Source organism: Squalius cephalus (assembly GCF_949319135.1).
Source record: "Squalius cephalus genome assembly, chromosome: 7".
Classification (NCBI taxonomy): Eukaryota; Metazoa; Chordata; class Actinopteri; order Cypriniformes; family Leuciscidae; genus Squalius; species Squalius cephalus.
In genome coordinates, this window is record NC_137128.1 from 16,484,827 (window position 1) to 16,500,264 (window position 15,438).

The 15,438-nt window shown below is 37.6% G+C and overlaps 1 protein-coding gene across 9 annotated transcripts in view; it reads left to right on the forward strand.

The window, feature by feature from the left end:
- The window catches only part of tnk2b (tyrosine kinase, non-receptor, 2b), a gene marked incomplete at its 3' end in the record, with an annotated part of 99,669 nt that overhangs the window by 46,447 nt on the left and 37,784 nt on the right, over positions 1 to 15,438 (forward strand). For 4 of the 9 annotated variants that reach the window (XM_079877279.1, XM_079877286.1, XM_079877280.1 and 1 more), the window contains exon 1: positions 6,913 to 9,287. The exons of 4 other annotated variants lie outside the window; for them this stretch is intronic. In XM_079877279.1, coding sequence (XP_079733405.1) covers positions 9,225 to 9,287 — 63 coding nt within the window. In that variant the 5' untranslated portion in view covers positions 6,913 to 9,224. Of the gene's footprint in view, positions 1 to 867; positions 1,441 to 6,912; positions 9,288 to 15,438 lie in introns of those variants that run through there. One more of the 9 variants, XM_079877282.1, reaches the window with a different exon arrangement.

The window sequence follows — 15,438 nt, forward strand, 5'->3', positions numbered from 1 at the left end:
AATGTGCAGTCGCAGGCCAGCAAACAGTCTCAACCATCCCTTAGTGAACCTTTTTTTTATAAAAAAAAGAAAAATAACTGCACCGAAGAATCATGAGAAGGACTCCCAGTTGAAGAGCGCTTATTGGCATCCTGTTGACCAATTGTTGAACGGATAGTTGGGGTGGTTTCAAATAAGCTTTCCCGGGAAAGGAAGGACCCAGATATTTACATATGAAACCTTCTGGATGGATGAGAGAGAAATAGAGAGTGGCTTGGCAGTGTGTCTGTGATGGTTGTCAGAGGAACAGAGTGTACTGTTCACACCTGGGTGGAAAATGTTTCTCTCATAGCTTACAGCACTGAGACTGCAGTGTGCATGTGGCACCGACAATTCTGTTATGAGGAAAAAATCATATTAATGCCCTAGACCGAAAAACTTGCCTGGACGTACATAGACTAACTCTATTCTCCAGATGTGCTGGGGAAATCTGCATTAATACTGAGCGCTGTGAGCTGACACAGCAGCTGTTTTGGTATCCTAGTTCAGTCTTTGCCTCCCTGGGTCAGATGAGGAAAGACTTCTGGTTGGGTGGGCTGAAAAACAGCAGATTGGCCACACATTAAGCCTGCTCAGAGAGAATGTGGAGAGATTAGGAGACAGGAGGAAGCAAACGGACTGCCCGTCACCTCCGGATGGATTCATCCATCTAAATGCATGGACTGTGGGTTCCCAGATGGCCCTGATTTTTGTCTCTCCCTCTCCATCTATTACTCTCTCTCTAACGCACTCACTTGCCGGATTAAAGCCTCTTCATCAAGCAGCGCCTGCGTGCATTCTGATTGGCTGAGAGCCTCAAGCCCACTGCTCACTGGTGAGTGCACTTGACGAGGTAGCCACTGTTGTCGGGGGCAACCACTTACTGCAGCAGCGGAGACCGGCAGCCAGGGCTTAAAGATCGAGAGGAAAGAAAAGGAGGGAGAAATTAGAGAGGAAAACATAACAACAATAACAAGGGATTAGCCCATGGCATCAGCCCAGCCATCAGGACTCCGTTAAAAAAACCTGCCACTGCACACAGCTGTTTGTGAAAGGACGAGAGGGAGGGATGGAGCGTTTCAGATGAAGGAGCCCAATTGAAAAACAGCGGAGTGAGAGAGAATGTGCTTTCTGCTTTGTACACAATAGAGTTGGGAAATGCTTATGGATGTGATGGACTGACTCCTCTAACTGATAGTGTGGCATCACATACAAATACACACTGACCAGATATCAAGGAACCAGGAGCAGCAGCCTCTTATGAGGAGTAAAAATCAGTGGTGTCACCTGTGCGCAAAAGATCAGGCCACATCCATGTCGATTTGAACTGGACGAGCAACACAGTTGGACTCTTCGTTTGACCTTAACATGGGGGACGTGGCAGAATACCAGCGTCTGCCCAGCGATTGCGATGAGGATGAGGTATTACAGACTGCCTAGATAACTGATAACAGTTTTGTTGGTGTTACCTATTTTGAATATCTATTTGTAGTGTTTCCATTTGTTTTATTGTCCATTACACATCCCAGCTTATTGCATCTGTGTACAGTCAGAATTGCATGCTCAAAGGTGGATAAACACTGACTAACCACTAAGTAGATGCTCACACTTCTGGTATGTGTGTCAGTGTGTCTGTAAGATGTTACAGTAACCCACATGTGGATGATTCGTCATGTGATGTGTGGTACTCTGTTTAGCATGGTGGTGGATGCTCTAAATTTTTCCTTTTCTGGTCTCACGCACACACAGGTTTTTGGCCAAAGAGCGTGTGAGATGAGAAAGACTGTGTTCTGCTGTTGTTGTCATTTTTTTAGTCTGAACAACAGCATCTGGTGTTTACATGGCATTGTTGCTCTGGGTGGTGCTCGGCTACGCTAGTATAGTATAGTGTGTATATATATAGTACTGTATGTGTGTGTGTGTGTATATATATATATATATATATATATACATACATACATACATACATACAGTGCCCTCCACAATTAATGGCACCCCTGGTAAATATGATCAAAACTGGCTGTAAAAAAATAAATCTGCATCGTTTATCCTTTTGAAGTAAAAAAAAAAAAAAACTTTCATTGAAGTAAAAGAATTGGAAGTGGGGGGGAAATCACATTATGAAATAAATGTTTTTCTCCAAAACACGTTGGCCACAATTATTGGCACCCCTAGAATTTTTTACGAGTAAAATATCTCTGAAGTATATTCCCATTAATATTTAACTTTTTTAGCACACGTGTGACTAGGAACATGAAACTGTCCAGCTATGACTTCGTGTTTCACAGGAGTTTAAATATGAGGAAACACAAAGGCCAAATCCCCTTAATCATCCATCACAATGAGTAAAACCACAGAATACAGTTCTGATGCGCAGCAAAAGATTGTTGACCATCACAAAATAGAAAGTGGCTGTAAGACAATAGCTAAAGAATTGAAAATCCCCATTTTGACCATCAGGGCAATAATTAAGAAGTTCCAATCAACTAAAGATGTTACGAATCTGCCAGGACGTGTGTCTATACTGTCTTAATGCGCGGCGAGGATGAAAGTTTGAGTGGCCAAAGACTCTTCAAGGATCACCGATGGAGAATTGCAGAGATTAGTTGAGTCTTGGGGTCAGAAAGCCAAAAAAAAAAAAACCTAAAAAAAAACCTACATCCCCACATGTTGCATGTTGTTTTGGGTCTTCGCTCATCCAAAAACAAACTCCAGCAAATTTAATTGTCAGACATGACTGGAACTTCAAACGGCACAGGGTTCTGTGGTCAGATGAGACTAAAAAAAGAGCTTTTTGCCAGCAAACACGCTAGATGGGTTTGATGCACACAAGGATAAAAAGTACCCCATGTGTACAATTTAATATACCATTGGATCTTTAATGTTGTGGGCATATTTTTCTGCTGGAGGTCCTGGACTTCTTATTCAGATACATGGCATCATGGATTCTATCAAATATCAACAGATAAAAAATCAAAACCTGACGCCTTCTGCTAGAAATCTTATAATGGGCCGTGGTTGGATCTTCTATCAGGACAACGATCCAAAACAAACATCAAAATCAACACAAAAATTTGTTGCGGAGCACAAAATGAAGCTTCTGCCATGACCGTCCCAGTCCCCTGACCTGATGAGTGGGCTGAACTGAAGAGAAGAAGCACAAACATGGATCTGGGAATCTGAAGGATCTGGAGAGATTTTGTTTGGAGGAATGGTCTCTGATCTCTTGTCAGGTGTTCTCCAAACTCATCAGGCATTATAGGAGAAGACTCAGAGCTGGTATCTTGTCAAAAGGAGGTTGCAAAAAGTATTTAATAAAAGGGTGCCAATAATTGTGGCCAACGTGTTTTGGAGAAAAACATTTATTTCATAATGTGATTTCCCCCCCACATTCAATTTTTTTACTTAAATGAAAGGTTAGAATTTTGCAAATTTTTTGAATGAAAGATCAAAAGGATAAACGATGCAGATTTATTTTTTACAGCCAGTTTTGATCATATTTACCAGGGGTGCCATTAATTGTGGAGGGCACTGTACATGCATACACACACGCACGCACGCACGCACGCACGCACGCACGCACACACACACACTCAATATATACATGCACGCACTACTGTTCAGAAGTTAGAGGCCAGTAAGACCTTTAAAAAAAATATATATATATATATATATATATATATATATATATATATATACATACACACATACACATACACACACTCAATATATACATGCACGGACTACTGTTCAGAAGTTAGAGGCCAGTAAGACCTTTAAAAAAATAAAAAATATTTATTTTTTTCAGCAAGGATGCATTCAATTGATCAAAAGTGGCACCAAGATTTTTATTTCAAATAAATGCTGTTCTTTGAAATTTTCATTCAAGAATAAAATAATAAATAATTTGAATGCACTGTGTGAATGCAGGCCAATATTCAGAACAATTTTATGCTGAATCAGACCCAAATATCTTTACTGGGATTAATCCCAGCATCTATGTAAACTGTGCAACCCCTATAACTATAAAATAACTATAACTGCGAATGAGACCAGGGAACTGCTCACCATCTGTGCAGATGATTCTGTGCAGCACCCAAACACATTAGTGCGGTTGTTTATGAGAGGATAACACACACACACACACACACACACACACACACACACACACACACACACACACACACACACACACACACACACACACACACACACACACACACACACACACACACACACACACACACACACACACACACAAAGAGAAAATCTTTACGAGACTCTCCAGGATGTGTGAATGAAAGCACAGAACACGGGAAAGCTCTGGTAATGAACAAAATCATGCAATGCTTGACAAGTTACCGTAACTTTTCTGGAGATTTTTCAGAAGGAAAAATATGTGAGGGATTCTGTGGGGAGGCGGCTATATGGGGATCATTACAGTGGAATTGGTGCATGTGTTTGTCTGTGAGGACAACTCGTGAGAAAGAGTGTTAATCTTGCTATTAAACAAGTAACTACAATTCAGTACTTTAATTTTCTAGCTTGATCTGATTAAATCCAATGGATTAAATCAAGTCATGCTCTACATTTATTGCAGAATATTCAGAATATTGTTTCTTTCTGAAATACTGTATGGAAGTTTATTTATTTATGAATATATTTTCACATATTTAAAACTGTGTGCTGAAGAATAAGAGCTGCATATTCAGTATGTAAACAGAAGCATGTGTTGTCTTTTTAGCTGTGTTTGATGTTTTTTTGTTTCTGTCTTCTGTCTGCATGACATTTCCAGATGAGCTTACTGGACTTTAGAGAAGATTATGGATTTTTCATCTGCATTCTGGGGGAGAGTAAATAATCTGGGATCCCTTCAACACTGTGTGTGCTATTGGGATGGTCGTGCTAAATGTAAAGCATTATCTGTCATATTGATTTAGCTGATTTATGAGTAAATGTAAAGTATCTTCTAGGTCTGAAGTGTTGACGTTACTGGGTGTCATTCAAATGCCACAGGTCACTAGCACTTCTGTGTATTGCTGCCTTCTGGTGGTTCATTAGAGCTCCGCAGCCTGTAAACAAGTGATCCATCTGACCACTACAAAAAATATTTCTTTAAAAAACGTTGAGTTGGCTCGTATAAGCAATTCAGTAGTCTTATGGGTTTAACAGAGTAGGGCTCTGATTCCATTAATCAGGTTTGATGCTGGTTTGACATGGACCATCGTAGAATCCTGCAGGCAGACATTAGAGCGAGGGAGGATTTGTCTTCTCTGTGATGTGCTACATATAGAGGTGAAGTGTGAGCTTGGCTCACCCAGTCCAAATGTGCAAAGCAGTGGTGGTAACTACAGGTCACATACACAAATGCACATAGAAGAAAGTGTTCCTTGATGACGACACCATCACCTTGTTTCTTTGGTGTTTACATTTGTATAATGCAAAATATCAAAAATGAAAATTCTGTCTGTTGTTCATAAGACTTTTGTTCATCTTCAGAACACAAATGAAGATATTTTTTAATACTCATTTTTTTTCCCCCATCCATTTGAAATTTTCAAGCTTCAAAAATTTCATAAAAGCGTTGTATGAGTAATCCATACACTCAAAAAAATAACTCTTTGAATGAACATAAAAAATCATGGAAAGGATTTCCACAAGATTAACTTGCTTTATTTCAGCATTATGCAATTCTGTTATTCCAATTTAATGTACTTACGTTGGGACTTAATTTATTAAGGTTGATTCAACTTATTTACTATGGTTGGGCACAGCTTAATTTAATAGTGTCAGCCCAACTAATTTGCAATGTTTTGGACCAACTAATTTACTTAAATTGCATCCAACTTAATTAAATATAGTTGAATCCAACTTATTTTACAGTATACAATTACACTAGTTAATAAAGTTGATCCAATCTATGCAATTTAAGTTAGCCTAATAAAAGTGCTTAATGCTGAAAGAAAGCCATTTAATCACGTGGAAATCCTTTCCATGATTTAATTACATTAATTCAAAGAATAGCTTTTGAGTGTTCAAAATTAATTAATTAATTAATTGATTTTGTTCACTTAAATTAAATCCACTTTGCGAAAGAGGTTTTATGCATGTATAGTGTATACTGAGTGCCCACAGCCCTAAGCTAAACACAGTCGCTACTCTTCTGCATAATGGTAACCACAAAATTCAAAAACATTACAGAAAGTCCTCTAAGTTTTTAACATAACTGAATATTAAACACTAACAGTAACTAACAACATCTTTCCATTTACAGAAAAACACATAAAATAACCCTTTAATCCCTAAATTTACCCTCCTAATGCAGTCCCTTGCAAAGCATGCTGGGAACTACAGATCCACTGCCCAGTTAGTTGTCAACAAAAATTATGTAGTTTTCACACAAATTAAGTAAACTTCAGTTTTAAATATATTAGGTTGATTGAACACAATTAAATTAAGTTGTGACAAAATATTAAACAATCGTGTTACTTTAGCTTATTTTATTCATTAAATTGAACAAGAGGCAAACATTCTTTTTTGAGTGTATTAATAAAGCACTTTAATCCAAGTGTACTGAAAAGATATGGTCACATTATATGATGCACATATTTAATAATTTAGGCTTTTTTGCATATAAACATTGGTCAATGCCGCACATACATGAAGCGTTTCGAATAGGGTAAACAGAATCTCAAACTTGCTTGATGCATGAGACCCAGTGAGATTTGTTCTTAAACTTCTGTTTACCATATTTCATGACAACATGTTTAATTTTGGGTTAACTATCCTTTTGGGTGAACTATCCTCAGGTCAAATCAGTTTTATTTGTATGGCACTTTTCACAGTGTGTGATGTTTACATCAGCTTTACAGAAAATAGTCTTAATTCTACGGATGTGAATCATCACATCAATTATCATGTCTTCGATTCAATATCACGATGTGTTGCATCCTCACTTTTCAATATTACTGCACATGCCTACATTTTTGTCAATGAATACAAGCAGTATATGAACTCCCTTTTTATTGTATCTGCTCCAAGAAAGTTCACTTTCTTAATGTAGCAAACATCAAACTTAAGTCTTAAGTTTGAACTTAAGTCTGAAGACACAGCAGACAATTGGACCATTTACACAAACAACAAACACTAGTAAATACTAAAACTGCATGAAACTGTCAAGTGCACTTAAGTTACAATAACGCTCACATGCACACACTCGCACACACTGTACATTTTAAAATAATGGGTGCATTTTTTTTATTGCTCGCTTTCGTGTTTCACCTCCCTCCGCCATTTTACGCTAGCGCAAGAAGCGCGTATGTGACGAATGACGTTAGAGAAACATCAGTAGGCCGTAATCGATTGTCTATTACTGCATTGATGCAGAATCGCCCACGTTCGCATCGCAATGCATTGATACAACGACTAATTTCAACACCCCTGCTTAATACCCCCTATGAGTAAGCCATAGGTCACTTTGGCAAGGGATAAAAAAACCCTCTGTAAGATAAATTGAAAAGACACGACGACACCTACAGTGTCTACAGTGAACAGCTGGTTTAAATTTTCAAATGTCTGAGCTCAGTCACAGGGACACACACTTTCCCCTCCTTCACAGCTGTGCTAGCACTACCAATTTTTTTTCCCATTCACTTGCTTAAATAAAGCTCGTTCTTCGATAAGTCTCCAGAAAATTCCTACTACATTAGCCGCTCGGTCTGAAGCAGCGCTGGAAATTCTTTGTTTCAGGGCAGTAATTGGAGGCAGACTGTTTATGACACATAGGGCCCCGCTTTACTGCATCTGTCCTTGCTCACCTCATCTTCCCTTTTGCTCCTGGAAAAAAAACACCACCACAGTTCAACCGGCATTGTACAGTTTGTTTACCCCTTAAAATGTTGCACATCTGGTTTAGTCTGTGGGCTTGATGAACGAATGGGGAATGAGGGAGGGAGAAAGGATGTAAATAAAACATGGTTTATTCTGCTAGGGGTGATGAAGCCAAAATGTCCCCTTTACATTCGGAGGGGGAAGAGAAAGGAGATAAAATTCTGAATGTGTTTGTTTACTAGAGGTTGAGATAACATTTTTAGAGGGATTGAGGAAGGAGAATGCCGCGAACCAAATAAAGAAGAAAAGTCAGGCCATGTGGGAGTTGAGAGCAGAGTGGGAGAGAGAGTGAATATAAAAGAAAGATGTGGTGAGAGCCAGAGATAGGAGGGGATATGGTGGTGTTCAGGAGGGGGATTTGTTAAAAGCCCAACATATGGGAGGAACACAGGAAATGAGCTCTCCGTCCTGCAGTTAAATCTGACCTTTTGGCTCACGATCAAATGCTCCTCCATCCGAATACCATAGTCTCTCTGTCCCGGGCACAGGCTGATGGAGGGAGGAGAGGGAGAGGGAGAGTGAGAGGGAGAGTGAGAGGGAGGGAAAGAGAAGGGGCACTTCCCCAGCGTCTGTTTGCGAGTTGCAGGAATTCCACAGTCACGCACTAGGGGGAGAGAAAAAGAGAAAGTCCTAGACGCTCCTCCTGCTCCAGAACAACACGTCCCCTCTGACACAAACATGCAAAAAGACAAAAAAAAGTCAGTACCTCTTCCAAGCAGACCACAGAAGCACTTAGGGACGACTTTGTCTGGGCTTTGCAGCTCTTCTGATTCTCTTATCACTTTCACTGTGGCTGTCATCTGAGTGAGGGATTTGGGAATAGAAGAAACCGTCCTATTAATAGCTGGTTGGTGGACTGAGCAAATGGATAGAGGAATTGGCAACTGAGGAAACTGACTCCAGTACATTCTGCAAAATATTTTTGCAATAAGGACTTCACCTTGCACTCTGACTCTGGACTTCTGACTCGCTCCACAGCCTCAGTGTAAACTTGGTTTTGAGATGTTCTAACTAGGCTGCCAAGTGAACAGTTCCCTTTGGCGAACCTCTCTCTGGTGTTTTCTTGCCTTTCCCCACACGGTCCCCCCTGCATACAAGTTCTACAGACTAGCAGTGATCTTCGGTTAAAGGAGCTTAATGTGGATTGCCCGTGATGGAATGTAGTATGTGGGCTGTTCAACTTCAGGAGACCTTCAAACTGAGGAGACCTTCACAGTTTTGGAGTGGTGTCTCTTCATCTCGGACCTTGTTCTCCAACAAAAGAGTCTCGGACGCTTAGCTTGACTTTTTTTGTGGATTGTCTCATAGAACTCAAGATGCGTCGTTTTGACAAGCTCAAAAAATCATTCCCTTTTCTTGCTCATTTCCATGTGTACAGAGTAAGTCTGTTTTTTATTCTCTTGTGCGGAGCATGCTAGGTTTCAGTATGAATAATGGATCTGGGAATTTCAGGACTGACATGTTAGTTCAGCATCTGTGTTGGTGTGAAACCACACCATGCCTTTACACATGTGCCAGAGCTTAGCTGTGTGCATGGATATCATCAGATCATACCAGAGCCTTATCCCCAACAATACATCAGACCTTCACATTGCATAACTTGTCCTAACAGTCCACCCTTTATTTATGTATGCAGTCTCAACAGTCAGGTGTCTGTGTTTTGTTTGTTTGGCATGCATATACTATTCAGTTTGCATCTATTAATTCACTCTTGTAATGTTTTTTCTTAAGTTTGTGTGAAGGGTGTAACCACTCTTGGTTGTAACTCGTGGCCTTAACCCAAGGGCCATGGATGTAGTTCCCTTGGGATTAGAGGCTACAGTAACACTTCTAACACTTCACACTGCACAAGCTTAACTTGTTGTCACTAGCATTGTAGTGTACCTGTGCTTGGGTAATATCCAAGCTTCTGAATCCTAGTGGCACCACTGTATTTTTAAAATAATAATACCATGATGCATATTATTATGAATATTAATTATAATTATAGGCTGAATTCAGTTTTGGATTGGCGCCTGTAGCTCAGACTAAAGAACTGGACACAAAAAGGAGCAAAACAAAGTTGAACGCAATACTGAAATCTCAAGATATTATTATTATTATTATTTTATATATATATATATATATATATATATATATATATATATATATATATATATATATATATATATATATATATATATATATATATATATATATATAAAATAATAATAATAATAAAACTTATTATTATTATTATTATTATTATTATTATTATTATTATTATTTTATATATATATATATATATATATATATATATATATATATATATATATATATATATATATTCAAAAAATAATAATAATAATAATAATAATAATAATAAAAAAAATAAAAAAATAATAATAAAACTTATATATTTTTTTTAAGAACTCTTTTTATGTAACAGCATCTTAAAATGAAAAAGCACATTGTGACAATGACCGTAAATATGCATATCATGCATGTGCAGTGATTAAAAATTTAACAGATGGAATATAAGAATGCAAACTGCCACTTGATGCACATTTTAAGCAAATAGAAAATGTAAAAAATCTACTCTAATAATCCAATCAGAATCATGAAGGACATTTACTCTAGCTTCTAACTATACTCACAGAGACTCACAACGGTCATTGTACCAAGACCAAAAACAGTTCCTATTTAGCATGTTACTTGTAAGGATGCATTGAAAAAAAGTTAAGTTATGGGATGCAGCCTTCATGACCACTCATCAATCTCAAGATCAGGTGGTTCAGACACCAAAAAAAAAAAAATCACAATTGAGCCAGACATTTTATGGATGCGTTGCCACTGTGGCTGTGAGGACTCATTGCTTGCTTGAATTAGCAGATGGATTTGTCAGACTACGAGCCTTCATATTAAAGACAAGGTTGTAACAGATTTCACTCTGTAGTTTTGACACGTTGCTGGCAGCAACTACACATTGACCCACTTTGCCCACAGGGCAAGTGTTTTCCCTCTCCATCATCAGCTACTCATCTCAATGAACACTTTCTAGAAGTTTCTAAAGAGACCTGGTTTCCTCTTTCACACATTCCCCCTAATCTTTTTCACAATAGAGATGTTTACTGTATGTTCAGAGTTTTAGATGTATATATTTTTTGATACCATTGAAATTTCATAATTCTTGTCACCAATTTCAATATCACAAAAAAACTAATACTAGTCTAACTAACACATAAAAAAATTATATAAAAAAATCAATGATAAAATAAAAACAAAAAAAATATTTACAAGAAATAGGACAAACTACAATAGAAAAACTGAAAAACTTCAAGCACTAGAAATTGATCACTTGACACAATGTATGTATTTCTAATTTAAATTCTTATGAAAGTTACAAAAGTGATTCAGTCAAGATCAATTTGAGATTGTTGGATTTAACAGTATTGGCACAGACGGCAGCAGATAGCCCATGTTAGGATGCTTTACAACAAAACTGTTTACGTTTACTTAAACAACTTATGAGGATACTCGCAAAGAGTAGGGATGGGTATTGATACAGGTGTCCTGATTCGATTCTGAATCACAAGATCTCAATTCAATTAAATTCTCGATTCGATTCAATGAATTCAATGATTAAATTTTCACTGGCCCCACCACAAAAAAAGTAATAAATGAATAAAATAGTTATTGTTTTTGTTGTTTTTGACCCATGTATCTTCTATTGTAATAAGGTTATGACACCCAAAATTTTAGATAACAGTAAAATTTAACAGTTCTCGATTCCAATTTCAATACCACAGCTAAAACTACTAACTAATATAAATTGCAAATACTCTTCACTGTACAAATTAAAGTTAAATACTTATTAAAGTTACAAAAACGTTATTCAGTGAAGATTAGGGAGTGATTTCTGTCTTTTGTAGTTTGATTAACATTAAGAGCAAAAATTAAGAATACACCCTCCGCCAGTGGGGGAAAGAAAGAGTACTGAAAATACTGGAATTTCTAACTTCAATATGAGACCTTGAAAAATGTCAATATTTAGTATCATTTTCAATACCATCGGGAAAACCACCACATACTAAATATTTTTATATCAAAATTGTCCATCCATTTTGTCAAGGCAATCATTATTTTCAAGCTTCAAAAAGCACAAAACTCATTGTAACAGTAATATATTTGAATGGAAAAGTTTTTAATTCAAGTCTTCTGAAGAGACACGTCCACTTTATACGATGAACGGATTTTAATTTAGGCTTTTGTTTACATATTTAAACATTGATCAATAACCATTACAATAATCTAACTTAAACATGACAATAGGGTAACTCTGTTGCAATACCTCTCACACAGCACAAGGAAGCTTGATTTCAAACTTGCAAAAAAGACAAGTAAACAGTCAGTAATAAAATAAGAACAAATAAGTTTCAAAATATGAATTCAAAATATGACAACACTGCATTTTTATATGCAGTGTGTGTTTAAGGGTTAGTTCACCCCAAAATGAAAATTCTGTCATTAATTACTCACCCTCAAGTCATTCCAAACTCGTAAAACCCGTTCATCTTTGGAACACAAACGAAGATATTTTTGATGAAATCCGAGAGCTTTCTGACCCCACATAAAGTTGCAGTGTAATTAGCAGTTTCAAGGCCCAGAAAGGTAGTGAAGACATCGTTAAAATAGTCCATGTTACTACAGTGGTTCAATCTTAATGTTATGAAGCAACGAGAACATTTTTGAGTGCAAAAAAACCAAAATAACTTTTTTTAACAATTTCTTCTCTTCCCTTCACTTCTCTGATGCTGTTCACATAGTTAACACATTGCATCGCTTCCGGGTTCTACGTCAGAGCGCCGGCTCAGAACTCATGCGTCGGTGTGCTCACATGATGTCTTTACTATCTTTCTGGGCCTTGAAAGTGGTTATGACATTGCAGTCTATGTGGGGTCAGAATGCTCTCAGATTTATCAAAAATATCTTTATTTGTGTTCTAAAGATGAACAGGTTTTACGGGGTTTGGAATGATGTGAGGGTGAGTAATTGTGACCCCGCTTGTGAAACCCTGGCTAAAGTCGCAGAATCTAACTATGAGTTTAAGAGCATCAAAGTAGTCAGTCATAAAAAGGACAAAAATAGGTCATGTGTGTTTATTGCTGTAATTGATATATTATACTGAGGGTTTTGAGATGCAATACTCAAATTTTCATTTATAACATGATAAATACTGAAATTAATGATTTTATTGACACTACGTTATACTTTTGCGCAAACCCCGGAAGCTAGTTATTTTAGTCGATAAAGTTTCAAATATGGATATTTTTCTTACACAAACGCATTGCTTCACTTTAGAAGGCCTTTATTAACCCCCGGAGAGCCGTGTCGAGCACTTTAATCATGAACAGATGCGCTTTGATGGACTTCCAAAGACAGACACCCATTCACTCTCATTATCAAGCTTGGGAGAGCCAGGACTTTTTTTTTTTAATACAACTCCGATTGTATTCGTCTGAAAGAAGAATGTCATATACACTTAGGATGGCTTCAGGGTGAGTAAATCATGGGCTAATTTTCATTTTTGGGTGAACTGTCCCTGTAAGAGCCATAGAATATGTTGTTTATTTAGATAAATTGAACATCAGTGTGGTTTGACCTGTAATGTCCGTACAATGTAGTAATGCAGTTAGACAGACTAGGTTATTTATATGTACAAATCATACAAATGCCCCATTCCGAAACATTTCTATCATACATTTACATTGTAAAAAAATTAAAGATCCACCTTTGATTGTTGAAAGTCTTCCTGGTGCATTTCACTTACAGCCAATACGATTTCCTGTAGCATTTTCATCGATAACTTTTGACAACGTTTAATTCAAGAGCATGGAGAGATTGGAGCTTGACGTCATTTGACTCTGCAGTGAGAACCACTTGGAGAGATTCGCGATTGCATATGACATGACAAGAGTCCGAGAGCGCACACTCAATATCTGAGTCCAGTTCATTCGTATATTTGAGAGCTCGCGTCCAGTTTTCTGCGAATACATGAATGTGCCCTCACGGTACAATATTGCGCTTGCGACATTTGCTATTAAAATATGCCATAGAAACCTGCAGGTATGAATAAAATTATGCGCAAAACATGCTGAGTGGAGGCGGGTGTGTCAAACTCGCTGTCGGAGAGATGAGAGAATGAGAACGCGCAGCTGGTATCGGTGTATATACTGCAGGAAATAAGTATTGGAACAGATATTGAGTATTGTCAGATATTTCAGTATCGATAGTATCAAAATATAGATATTTTGACAACACTATGTAGTTTGTTGTTTCTCCAAACTTTCAGTCCATTAATCACTCTGAGCTCCTTGCCTCCTTCACTTGTGATCAGCTCTTCAAAACCTGCAGCTGCGGTGGCTTTTTTCAGTCCAAATATCAGGGTTTTTATTGGTCTGTTTACGATTGGATATTTTTATTGGCTACCGAAATGCTGGTCAAAGATTTGAATATCAATTCAAATTGTACTCAGTAACGAAATGTGATTTTACAAGTAGCGAAGTAGATTACTTAGCTCAATATGTACTTGAGTACAAGTAAAATTACATATTTAAAAATATACTCAAAGTACAAGTACCCGAAAAAACTACTTAATTACAGTAACATGAGTAGTTGTAATCCACCCCTGCCGTCTGCTTAGGGTGTGCGCGCTCACAAACTTTCGCACACAGCTCGAGCGAGTTCTTTCGTTTGAATGCTTAAATTGGCAAGGCTTGAAAACACATGCAAATGATACATTTCGGGACACTGACAGGTCCTTCAACTGTCTTGGACGTCTTTCACGCTGAAAGGCGAACCTGTATCCACCATGTTAGGCACAGAGTGAATGACAGGGTCCCTGCTGTAAAATCTCGCAAGGTAAATAAGAGGATGACATCTAGTGGAGAAGACTAGTAATAGGATTAACATCAATCAGATTTTGTTCAATTTTTGTGGAAATAAGTACAGAAAAAAATATGTATTAGGGGCTTTTGAGAATTGATATCGAATCGCCCACAGTTTTTAAAAAATATTAATTGAAAAATCTATTTGTTTTGCCCAGCCCTAGCAAACAGGGGCATTTTGTTACACAAGTGTGTGCATTTGACCGTTCAAGCCCGATAAAGCACCAAAAACAACTCAGTTCAGTACTCGCACACTTTATGAGCTGCGGCTTTGTGTGCGCGTTTCAAGGTGTGTGCGCACAGAAATCATCTCTCAGTTGCACATATACTGAAATGAGTTCTCTTTCAATGAAACATAACTTTTTTAACTTTTTTTTTTAACTCTTATACCTTGTAGGCTTAAAACGCATTCAAATGATAAGACACACAGCAAGATAGTCAAAAATAGTTTGTGACTGTGCAGCAAGATGGTCCAAAACATCGGTTTATCATGTATATCGCACACCCCTAGTTCAGAGATTTGAACTTTTGCATCAAGACCTTTAAGTTTGCAAACAAGCAAAGTAGACAGGAACTATTGCCATATTTGGACATGACATTGGAT